At 42.8% G+C, this 13,275-nt stretch overlaps 1 protein-coding gene across 1 annotated transcript in view; it reads right to left on the reverse strand.

The window, feature by feature from the left end:
• The window catches only part of LOC144099315 (dipeptidyl peptidase 3-like), a 55,005-nt gene that overhangs the window by 39,475 nt on the left and 2,255 nt on the right, over window positions 1-13,275 (reverse strand). Inside the window, 3 exon segments of the mRNA XM_077632530.1 lie at window positions 4,046-4,148; window positions 6,824-6,937; window positions 12,136-12,263. Coding sequence (XP_077488656.1) covers window positions 4,046-4,148; window positions 6,824-6,937; window positions 12,136-12,263 — 345 coding nt within the window.

Below are 13,275 nucleotides of genomic sequence, written 5' to 3' on the forward strand. Positions count from 1 at the left end.
AAAAAAAGTGGTGCTATAGATAAACCTTAACAACATCCACGCAGTTTCTGTTCTGAAGAACGGTTAGGCTTTTTCAAAATCTTGGTCCAAGTTAGCTGGGACAACCTGTACATATAAACACACATGCTTCCCAAGTAGCGAGAGCACTTCAAACTGTTAATTTTGAAACTGAAGTCATAAAAAGGGCCTCTGTAAGGTGAGAAAATGAACACTGTCATTTTAGTGTATATTGTGATGTGTACAATACACTAACACAAAGATTTTCAATATGCCATTGGTCTCATCATCTTGCTTTTGTATATACAGAGCCTGCACAACTGGCAATGACACACAAAGTTTTGTCAATTCACCCATCTGCAATTGAAATTACGTCCGTAAATTGTAGCTCTTCTCCTGGAAAACCCGTGGAAAAGAAACTTCCAGCTTGCCACTGAATTATTCCAAACTCTACACGAATAGAAAAAAGCTAGACAATTGATTTAAGTGCTTATAACGCTGCCAGTAAAGATGCTTACGCATCTGTCCAACAAAGCAAGTGCAGTTAGAGAACTGTAACAAAATTTTCTGATCTTGACATTGAAGAGCAATTGCACGTCGGAACAGTTGAATAATAGCAGAAAAACTCTGGTAGAAATATGTACAATACAATAAAATAAATGGAAAGGCCGGTTATTGAATTTTTTAATGGATAAGACACCGCAGTGACGCACTCCACTGTCACTATTTTTCTACACCGTCAAAGCCTTCATAAGGAACGCTGCACACATACAAACAGTCCCGGGAATGTTCTCCCTGTTACAGTTGCCAGGCAGTGTTTCTGATGCAGGCAACAGTCACGCCACCTCTTACCTTTTTACCCGTGTGGGTTCTTCCTCACAGCGTCGCCTGTTTCACTCCAAGGATGCACACTCCAAAGGCACACACTAAAGAACACTGACAACCTAACAAGAAGTGTTTTCAGCAACCATTTCATGAGGTAAGTGAGGGTCGTCAGTTTCTATAGGCCCCAATCAAGCAAGACAAGCCTTACCACAGATGAGGGAATTTAGGTGGGTATGAAATTGCAGCATTGAAGTTTAACTACCAGATCCACTGACACAGGAGGTATGGATTGGAAGCTGTAGAGTCCCATGGTGACTGCTACAGTTTGCTCCAGCCATGGGCACATATCGCAGTTAGAACACAGACTCCGCAACGGTTGCACCAAAGTTATGACTTGCCCTGGCATTGCAAAGGAAGGGCTTCATCACTCATTACAAGGTCATCGGCAATACTGCTGTAGTGACAATACTAAATCAGTGCTCATTACAGCTTGTCTCAGATCATCTTTTTATTGTTGCCAAAAGCTAGTCCTATAACATAAGAATAGTGCAGCGAGGTTTTAGGTGTGACATCCAGAATACAGATAAGGTCAGAAAAATGATAAACTTGGTCTTCTGAACCAAGAAAAATTACTGACTCTGCCACAGCACAGTAAACGGATCAGTAAGGACAAACAAGAGTGCATGGGGGTGTTAAAGAAGAAACTACCCTCCCAAGATTGCATGCAGATAGCATAACCCATATACAGTTATGCTCCTAAGAGCAGCTAGTGGCAGGTCTTGTAAGCTGCTACCATTGCTTTCCGCCTTAGTTAGTCATTGAAATGCAACCACTGTATTGATCCTTCACAGGCGGAACTGATCAGGTTTCAAAGAGGATGAAACAAAATGAGATGGAAAAAACCATGCACCTTGCTTGAGTGCAACAGCCATAAGTCCTCAGCTCATCTCCTATGACAGATTTTTTTTTCACAAATCTTTCTGTCATCATATGTATAGGAAAGCAGCTTCTGTCTGTGTCGACATAGCACCATTTCTGGTCATTACTTAACACGTGAGGCACTAATATCATAAGGCAACAATGTATTTTAATCTTCCTGAGATTTCATAGCACAGTCCCTCCAGTTAACACTTCATCAGGCAAGGTCACCGTTCACAACACGGATTACGACACGAACCTTTCCAATACAATTACGGTTGGTCGATGCAGAAAGTCGCTCAAGCCCCTCATTCTTTCAACTCGTTCATTGTGATTCAATAGAAAACCCAATGAACGCTTCCTACATGCATCAATTCAGCGGTCCAGTAACTAACTTATGATCACTGCAAAATAGTGACAGCAGAAACTTTATTACAAGGTCTGTAAGCCTGTAAGCATCAGCGTTTTCTTTTTTTAAAGCTGCTTCTTTTGAATAGCGGTTGCATATGCAGGGTCCTTTTTTTTTCAGATATTTTACAAATTCAAAAGGAAGTGGGGAGTAAAAAATAAATAGCCACAAAATTTTTAGTTGAAAACTTGGTACATATTCAGTTTTTGTGCCATCCCATGAATAACGACTTTTTATATTATTCCAATCAACCCTAACATGTCATTTTACTCAAGAACAGGAAATATATTTTTGTTTGTTATTTGTGCAAACTATAAATATAAGTTGCAGCACAAAAATATTGCTGGGTTAACGTTTTCATAAAATACAGTTCCATTCATTACACTTGTTTATCACATCCATTACCACCTGTAGCGCTTCCATGTCCACCTAAGCCTGCCTGCCTCAGCAAGCATTTGAAAACAATTTCTCAATGTCACGGCCCATAGCTGCCATTTAAAATGTACAACAACATTCAGCACGGCTCTGTTGGCCCGACATAAGAATCCTGTAAAATGTCAGGTCAGTAGCTGTGTTCTGGGGGGCATGCTACTAACATATAAACTAAATTTTAAACTAATCCTAGAAAAAAAAAGCCATGCCATAGATGATAACCATTAAAATAGGTGCGCTCTTAGTGGTCATGTATGTTTACCAATGTTTCAGCTGTGGTCAGTAAATATTCTGCGAACTTTAGCTACCACTTCTCTTCTGCCACCGCTATACTCCGTTTCATACACAGCAGGCAATGCTGCATAGGCTGCAGAAGCAGTGCGTCCGTGAAACCATATTACTCAGCCACGTATCATCTGCTCTTCTCGAAACCTCAGTAAGTGTTGGGGGGACGAAAACAAAGCGGTACAAAATGAAGTGGTAGCATTGAAAATCATGAATGAAGTTGTGAGGTGCTCAGTTTTCAGACCCTCTGGCTATAATTCTCACTGAGTGTGAACTACTTTTTAAGTGCAGACTAAGTAAGAGTTATTCGTCTTACCAGCCGTGTATCATACTGCCACATGTAATTCTAAATTCACGAAGTCTCGGTGAGCCGCAGGACAAAAATGTGGCAAGAGGCAAAAGTCCAGAAGGTGCCAGTCACAGCACATAACATTTGCCGCAATCAAATATGACTGTGTTCACTTTGGTTGTATGGCTAACTACTTTTTGGACACACACTTAGCCTGCATGAACAGGTATCCTAACTTCGGCAGCATTGGCTGCTATGTGTGTAACGGAGTATAGTAACAATATAAATTCTCAGTGTCTTCTAAAGAACAAAGCTGCCCGACTCATAAAAAATCTCCACTGTTCATGAACTCAGGCAAGACAGAAAAGTGTCTGTAGAAAGGGCTCCCAAGGAGATGGCACTATATGCCCAGCAAAAGAAAAAAAAAAGGGCGGTGGGGGAGGGGCCAGGAATTTTGAGGTTGCATGAATGAAACAGCCTTGTAGGTGTTGCCAGACATGTAACCAGAACAGTAATTCTGAGTTCAGAAAAAGCTCTGCAAAGGATTAAAATATCTACCAGTATCCAAGTGGTGCCACCAGGTGTCTGCACTGGCATTTACATTTTTTAAAGCATTTTTTTTTTCAGGTGGTTTTTGAAGTAGAGGTCGGATGTAACATTTACAAACTTTCTTTGGCTGCGAAAATAAGAAAGAAATTGGGTTTACCCAAAATGCGAAGGGCCTTGTATATACAGCGGGAAAGCCAGTGAACAGATTGCACCACACCTCAGAGCCAAGAACAATGCAAAACTCGTAGAGAAAACAGAGAGGGGATGCACGTGAGAGGGGATCATGGAGAGATACAGGAGGAAAGAAGAGGAGGTATAAAAAGGGCTGCTGGTATACATACTATATGGACATTGGTATTCCCTCTCCTCATGGCCATCATCGCCATTGCCATTGCCCTCTAGTTCATCGACCTTCAACCCTACCCTTGTGCTGCCACCAACGGGCTGAAAGAACAAACGAGCACCAGTGGCCGGTGTCAGAAAAGCCAGTCAGAACAACACAAGCTACCCACAAGTTTCCAGAACCAACAATTAAACAAGCAGAGGTGAAACAAAGAAATAAATAAGGCATAAGATAGCAACAAAAACATAAGGTCCAACAAAGGTTGAACAGTATTCAACAAAAAGGTCCAACAATGAAACAAAAATGAAAAAAGAAGAGGTATGCATTTTGCTGACTCCTACTTACTCGGCTAGGTCCCACTACAACCACCGAGCAAAGTAACTGCCTTTGCAAGCCTTCTCTGCACTAAACGAGCGAGCGGGTCAGAAAGTCGACAAAACAGATGCCAAGCAAAAGAGAAATACCTCCCAATTCCAGCTCACTTGCAATGACTAGAGGAAGCTGACACCATCAAAGGGCCGCCTATCACTTGGCACACGCCTGTATACCAGCTTCCGCATATTTACACAAAAAGTGGAAGGGAACTGCAACAGATGCTCACGGACAAAGCATGTTATCTCGAAACCGATACCACATTCCATTCAGTTCATCTCTGTTGCAAGTGGAAGCAGCAAATTATGCACAATTGTCGACGAACAAAGTTTGCACTTCTCTCTGTGTACATGCACTAGCAGGTTTGGCTCAGTTATTCTTACTGGTGCCTGAAGTTCACTGAGAACAGCCACAAATTACCTCGTCACTTTTTAATTCGCAAATAACAGCCACTGCCAAGTAGAGTTCGACTAAAGAGCGCAATGTGCAAGTAAACATTATCCTCCCTTAAATCTGTGGCCCTCCTCAAAGGTGTTCTGGGCCTCTATGCCTAAACACTGCTCAGAAGACACTGCGTGATCCCAGGGCATCAAAGCTTAGTACTTCGAGCAAGCTAGTGCTGGAATGCTCTATTTCTTGACCGCTGACGTTTTTCGAGCAATCTTTTTTACTGGCACGCCACTTGCTGAACTCCTGCCCACTCCAAAGGACAGTGCATGAGCCGGACAATGCATTCCAGCTATTATTTGCCCGAGATGCCATACGCCAGAAAAAGCAAGCACCGTTTTACAATTGGATAAACTAACTGGGTAAAAGTTTAGAAGGAATGATGTGTTTGGGTACAGTGACAATTCTGTGGGAGGAACCACTCAGGGGCGGACATCGACACATCTAATGAGAAGTGGAAGTAGTTCTTTGTGACTGACTAAATAGCCAAGACGGGTGCATAAGCACTGGAATGACAATCTTGAAGGCCTAATCAGGTAAAGGGTCACCTACTCCATACTTTGCACTGACCAGTCCACATAATTATTGTCAAATAACTCATCTGACAGCACATTCATTGTGCAGATGATGCAAGACCTTGACGTCTCAGTTTGCAAATCCTGTCGCACAATGGTTGTCGAGCCCACAATACAGGAAAACAGATTTGCTGCACACAACAAGGATCTATTGCACTGATATAAAGCCATCCATACATGGCATGCAGGCCATGGGAGCAAGCCTGCACGATGATATTGCCAGCAAATGACCGCCCCAAGTGCAACCACTTTAAATAATACAACCTGATCCTCGTCTTTGCATTTTACTTTCAGGAAAGTGAAAAATACCAGTTACAACAACACTAAAATGAAGTGCTGAGGTCGTTTGGCAGCACTTTTCGGTATCAATGGGGCAGAGGCAAGTGAAAGAGTACTCTCACCCTCATCAGCGAGAAATTTCAGCCTTCAAAAGCGATTTATAAATGAACTGGTGCATGTAGAGTTAAACTTGGAGTTAAACTTGAACTGATTGCCGAAAATTGCAGCAATTTCAGTCATATGTATGGCTACACACGACTTCAAGATGCCCAGAAATACACTCTACCAATCATAACTAAATCCTCCATGCTTGCCCTGGGAAAAGAGACGTCTTCTAGCACAAGCTGCCGCTGTAGCCCAACCAACCTTCGACGAGTGATATCTAAGAACTGTTGCTGAACACCTGACATTTGAGCACAGACTATCAAGATGCAAAGATACCCAAAGGTTGAAGCAGTGTAGAGATTCTGAAAAGAATTCAGGGACCTCTCCGACAACTACCACACGATGATGATCTAAGCCTTGGCACGGAGGTCACAATAATGATTATGCAGTCTAAGATTTGGACAGCACAGACTTCCATACCACGCCTGTTCACTTCGATAATGGCCTCTTGGTGCACCAACTCACACGCATCTCGATGTTCATGCCCATTGATACCAACTAGGAATTGTGTAAGAACAGGTGTGTTACAAAGCTGCCGCTTCAGCAACAAACGTGGCAAGAACCAGAACACAAAAAGAAATCCCTACAGCAAGCTAGCGGTTAGGAGTGCGATTTTTGGTGTCACTGCTGTACTGCTGGGTAGTACTATTTTTATCTCTTTTTTGAGAGCCCACACTAACTTACGCACTGCTGTAATCAACTAAATGCACATCACACGGACAACTACGTACATGCAAGGTCAAGAACAAATAAGACTGGGAAGAGATGGCACACAATGATCTGCTACGGTAGTGGAAATACTTCACTTTATTGTACTTTCTGGACCAGACAACAGACGCTAACAGACACTTTTTCTACAGGCAGGTAGTATGCGCTACACAGGTAAACGTCCGTCTAGTCACCCGCTAGAAGCCCTTGCTATAGAGCCACTCCTTTACCTCTTCCACGTAGGCACCCTTGTAACCCACATAGGAGCCCAGTTCATGCACCTGCGAGAGCACCTCTTTGCCGGCCAAGCTCTCCAGGTACTCCTTCAGGTCATTGTGGAATGCCTGCATCAAGGAACCAACCAAAACCCGCTTAGCACGTTCCCTCAGCAATACACAGCTTCAAAAAACATTCACCAAGAATAGGTACATGGACCCAGTTCCGTCAATCACTTACTGATTGAGGCAAACTGAGCAACTTGTCTTATGTGCTCCTGGCATGTTCGCTTCCAAAGAGAGATAGTCATCTATTTTGTTCATTCAAATGAAAAGGAATGCTTACAGCATAAACGCTCAGAGGCAGAATATGAATGCATACTTGAATTAATAGCCGCAATGCTCACTGAAATCAGTTAAGTGAGCAGATGCAAACAACCACCAAGAAGCACTTTCAACCTTCCAACACTTCAGCAACTTGGCAACAGCTAAGGAAAAAATATAGTCAAAGCAACAGTTCAGAACACTTACCACCTTCATGCAGAATGACTAAAAGGCTACATTAAAAACCCTGGAAGCAACTTCATGTCAGCTATTGCTTGAATAACTTAAAAATTAAAGAAGCAAGCACAGCCAAATGTACTGGCCAGCACTGCCATCAACAAGGAATAAGATGGGACAAGTTCAGTAGAACCCCTATACAGTAAGGTAGCTCGGACCAGCGAAAATCTTGACTATATCAAGGTCTTTACTATATCAATTGTTGGTGATCTGCCTGTTTACTAAGCACGAAGTGTTCGTTTATAACAGAAACACTCAGAAATACCTTACGCCCTGCTCATATCACCCCTTTATGTGATAATTATGTATTTTCAGTTATCACATGTTATCTGGTTTTTGACTTCGTTTACGTCTTGTGGAAATGCCGCATTTACACGAACACAACGTGACTACAAAAATAAAGCGAGTTTGGTTCCATGTGAAAACCAAAGCTTTGCATGACCAGGGCATCGTCTTCAGTGGCCTCAGCACCATTTAAGAGTCAGTAGTTAAGAAACGCCCGCGACACAGCCAAGCGTGGCAAAACCGACTACACAGTGCTGCCACACCTCTGCTTCTTGCTGTTTTTTCCCTATTTTTCGCGTTGCCATGCTACAAACGCACACCCTTTTCTTCCCTTTTCTATTCCTCCATACACTTTTACTGGCTTTTCTTTCTCAGCGACTCGCACCGACTTCTTTCTATGGTCATACAGCCAGCTTTAGTTTTTCCACGTGCGCCGCGCGCTTTGCCTTACGACATCCAGATGTTCAAAAAGTTGGCTTCTCCTCGCGACTCTAGAGCTTGGTGGTCAAGCAATCTCAAAGAGCGTCGTTTCATCGTATTCGTTATCTATTTGCCTCACGATCCTAGACTTCGCGCGTGCTGCGATGTCGTCAATTCGTGGGAAACACATCGCCAAGGCCAGACGCACTTTACTATAGCCGTTTCTTCTAAAAAAATCTTTACTACAACCGAAAAAAAAAAAATAGTCACCTATGAAAGGCGAAATTGGACCACAGCTTCACATTACTATATCAGAGTTTTTACTACTACCAAGATTACTATAGTCGGGTTCTACTGTACTATAATGCTGCCATTCGTCTTTTTTTTTTGTCTGTGTGGCTGAATCTACATGTGACAGTAGCTTTTCCAGCACTTTTTTATTGAACCAAGCAGTTACTGATGCTAAATGCATTATTACATCAAATATGAGGCAAATATCTTGGGACACTCTCAACCCATGCAGCCATGGAACAGTCCAGCAAGAGAAATCGTCCTTGCTGCCTTCCTTGCATGGATGCATACATGACGAATCCTTATTAGAGAGCTCTGATAACTTGGATGTCAGATGCGCTAAGGTGTGTGCAGCACAGTCCATGTGTCCCTGTATGTTGCTGCTTTAGTTCAGATGTGACAGAAACTATTCCCCTTCATATTTTCTCCATTACTGAGCAAGTACAGCTGAGCCCACTTATAACAGCTCCACTTACAATGATTATTAACTCTCGCTTAGTACAAATAAGGATGATGTGACCGCCAAAATAATTTACATTACGGTTATGATGCAAAACCTCAGATCAAATGAGCGTCCGAAGTTACAAACTTTGGTTACAGCGAAAACACATGGGCGCCATGAACTCGCTTGTTGGGACACGCTGCGCGGTCTTTAGCACGGTCCTATATGAACACTGAGAGTACTTTTGGTTTTTTGCGTGCAGACCATGAAAAGGGCGCAGGTTGCACGAAAAAAAAAAAAAAAAGTCCCGCTGGTGGATGTGCAACATCACCTCGGCTTCACATCACCACTTTGAGGAACGACCTCGTGGAAGAGGAGGAGCGGCACTCCCATGGATTGTCAACAATAGATATCATACTCTGCAAACACAGGACCCCGCGAATCTTTTTACAGTGGGTCGTAAAAAGAGAGATCTTGCTCACCCGAACAGAACTACGGGAAGAGATACGATCTCATCCTGCACTGGAGCGCATTGGTCAGTTGCGTCAGTTATTGCCTGTGCCATGTGCATTGATCGCCAATTCCTCAAAGCCAGATTAAATGCTACAAGCTGGAAGAGCTTGAGCCTGCATGCTTGTATGGCTCCCGGCTAAGAGCAGACAGGCGGTCGTGCCTTGAGGACATCAGTGTTGCATGAGAGTTTCCCAAAAAGGACTTTTCTCTGCCACTGCATCCATGCTAAGCTCACAAAGTTCCTCAGCATTTTATTTGCCAAAAAAAAATTTGCTCCACATGAGACTAAAACTTGGACAGTGTGGAACGTTTTCAGCGCGCAAAAACCGGCCACCGCCGCCGCTGCTGCTGCTGCAGCCACATGGAGCATCAGTGTGATCTTCTGCAAAAGGTTGTCACCAGTTAGCGCTGAGCAATTTCGCCGTCCTTACAAAATCTGAGTGCTATGGACACAGAAATGACCATATTTGAGGGCAAAATTTTGGCATCTGGCTGATATATGCACCTATGATGAAAAGTGCACTGCAGCGTGTCCTCACTAGGCCTAAGCGCGATGCCAATCACCTAATTGATTGCAATGCAAGAAAACATTGCAATTGGCATCAAAACCTGACCAGCCCGATTGCACCTCAGGGCCACTACGCAGACGGTGCACCACTAAAGTCAGCCTTGCAGCTGTCATCTGTATTATGACCAGTCCACTTACTGCGAACATCCAGATGTAATGGGCAAATCGTGCATGACGTTCACATCCATTGTAAGCAGGCTTGATTGCATCAGTACTTAGCTCCAATGTTTACTTATGGCAAAGCTGAGAAAGCCTAACAATACTGACAAACAGTCGTACTTGCAGCCAAAAAATTAGTTATATCGCGAATTTCGTTAAATCGAGACTTCTATGTTTCAGCAGTCCAAACAAAGTTAAGATTCCTGAACACTAGTGGAGGATGTCACCTTGTAAATACTACAGTAGAATCTCATGATACGATTACGGCTGATCAGAACTTTGCGATGATACGAATTTTAAATATTTCCTGGCCACAGAACGTTATATACAATAAATTATGGTTTGGGATGATGCGAACAATTTCTCAACCTGTGAAGAATGATATGGACTTGCAAACCACCAGGCACCTGCCAAGGGGAGCCCGGCTATGATGATTCCATTCAAAAGTGACTGCTTGGTGACATATCGAGAAAAAAATAGTCCGAACAAACATTGTGGACTTTTCCGGGCAAAAGTAATTGAGCAAAAAAAAAATAAAATGGATATATCAAACCCCCAGCAATGCTGCATTGAAGACAGGCAGCAGGCTTCGCCGCACTACACAAATGGCTGGTGGTGGAGTGCACCTGCTGTGGGTTTGATATGTACACGAGAGATGTCACAGTGGTATGTTCTGCGCCTGTTCTGCTAACCGAAGCCCACGATTTGTGCATAAAATAAAATGTGGTCTGTCTCGGCTAAAGTTTACATTTGCATCTAGCCAAAGAGGCTCCTGGTACAAGTATGCAATGTGCGAGGACAAAGTTGAATCAAAAGTGTGGTATAAAAGTGCTTCGTTAAATTGCGAAAAAAAAAAATATGTGGCTTCAATAAGGAAGAGATTCGAAAATTATAAAGCACATGCATTACCTCATGAATTTCTTCATTTCAGGTTCATTATATTCAGGCTGGACTGTGAAAATGAATAAGCTTTAATCTCTAAATAAAGGAAACAATTGGGACTGTTTGAATAGCAAAACTCCACCACAAAGTGCAGAATAAAAAACGGATAGACATAAAACTGATGAGACAGACAAAAGTGCTGAAAACAACTGCAGTCCATGTATCTCATCCGTGCATCCATGCCTCATTACAGCAATTTGTATAGGTCTTGTTCACTGAGCTGGAAAATGCCCGCTGCACATCATAATATAACAGAAAAATGAATGGTGCATCAGGCTTTCACTCTATCTCACCTTGTCTGCACAACAGAGTTTCTCACGGACATTAGCTATTGAAGAAGAAAAGATTTCGATTTCACGTGCTAGGACATATGGCGAGGTGCCATAGCATAAATGCAATGTAGGAACAACTAGAAAACTCAGACTATCATCTATTTCATCAGCAGAAGCAGGGGTGTTCAAAGTGAGAATGAATCTGAAAGTGGTGCTCTCGTGGCAACCACACTCGCCACTGCCATGATCATTTTATCTTCAAAACATCTCCATTTTATAGCAGAAACTTTGTAGTGCAGAATTCATCACTAACAAGAACTTTATGCCTTAATGGGTGCCGCTACAGTTCCCACTGCAATGAGTGCAGCCTGAAGACAGTCAAGCACAATCTGTGCATTCTGTCCTTATTTTGCCATGCAATAAAATCACTCCAGCAAACAAACCTAGTCTCCTCTATGTAGTGTGCACCACGAGGCTCTGATGTGTGTTTAACTTTTGTAGTGAACAAGGCTGGCATACAGGTATATGATTGATTCTTATTAATTTGAACTCATATAATCCAAACTGCCACTTTAATCACGCCAACTCACAGCTCCTGTCGACATCAAGCTATTAGAAAGGCTCCCCTTAGTGCAGACTCTGCAAAATTCGGACAAACTTTAGGTTACCTTCATGTTCGCATTATCAAGAGTCGATAATGCTAGGCAAGTGTTTCTTTTCAAACTGCTAGTGAAAGTGTCTGCACATTCTACTATGCTCTGGCAAGGCATGGACAGACTCCTAATGCAACACTTCTATCCAGTCACAACTATGCACAAACTCTCAGAGAGGTACAGCACCTCCTCAGCAGGTCCAAAGGCAGAGGCTCACTCACCCAGAGGTCACCTTCGATGTGCTTCACTTGGGTGATGAAACGGGGCCCACGGATCTCCTTCCTGAGGTACACGGGCAGCATGTGGTTGCGTGTCCGTGGGACAAAGTATGGCAGCGGAGGAGGCTCAGCTGAAAAATGAATACACCATGTCATACCGGGAAGGTTTATTGGAACATGCAGAAAGTTTTCAGTTAGAACTTCAGAAAGCAACTTAAGCTTATAGCAAATAGATCTGGAAGAGATAGGCGAAAAGCCTGTAACAAAAGCACAGCAGCCAGCAGAAGCTCAATGTTGCCAGTAGCTCTAAATTATCACACAACTGACTGCTCAGAACCGCACTCACTTGAAGAATAATTAAAGCAAATTTAAAAAATAAATTTAATTTTTCAAGTTGCTAGATAAAGCTTGCACCTTAATTGTTACCATGTACGCAAAGCCATTGGTGACGACAGTGGCATCGCATGTGTTTGAAGCGACATTACTGGGCCTCTGGACAGTCACAGATATAGTTGTGTCAAAGCAGCACACATCGAGTTCAATGAAATTTCAGAACCCGAAAGACCCTTGGCTTGTCACCCAGCTGACAGCGACTGAATGGCACTAATCCACAGAATGCTTTCAGCCACAAGCTTTTTTTACAATGAGGCAAGTTAATTAAATATGCTCATATAATTTAAATTCTGACTGTTGAAAAAGAAACGATTCAATTGAGAGTAAATTTTGTTATATGTGTTCACAACAAAATAACAAGACGGAGGAGTTTCGATGGGACAACTGCTTACTTTAAGTTGCTTTCAATGCCTTACCACCACACCCACAGCTTAGTTAAAGCAACAAAATGATGGTAGCTCCTAGGTGAGATCTACCCAACTGTGGTGACAAGTGCAGCACTTCATGACTATATTACCTGCAGCATCTTGTTAACCTTCCTTTTTGTCAATGCAGCCATTGGTACAACATCTGTGACATGACTTTCCAGTTCCATGAGCAGCCATTGACTCACAATATAGAAGGTCCAGTGCTCCAGGGCGTGGTGCATAATGGCTCGATAACGTCATATGTTGTAATGCCCCATTTTGGTTTCATTCGTAAAAGACCCAGCTCGCTATGATGTCACAGAGTACCGAAGCAAATGCAGCT

The sequence above is a fragment of the Amblyomma americanum genome, chromosome 7 (assembly GCF_052857255.1).
Source record: "Amblyomma americanum isolate KBUSLIRL-KWMA chromosome 7, ASM5285725v1, whole genome shotgun sequence".
Lineage (NCBI taxonomy): Eukaryota > Metazoa > Arthropoda > Arachnida > Ixodida > Ixodidae > Amblyomma > Amblyomma americanum.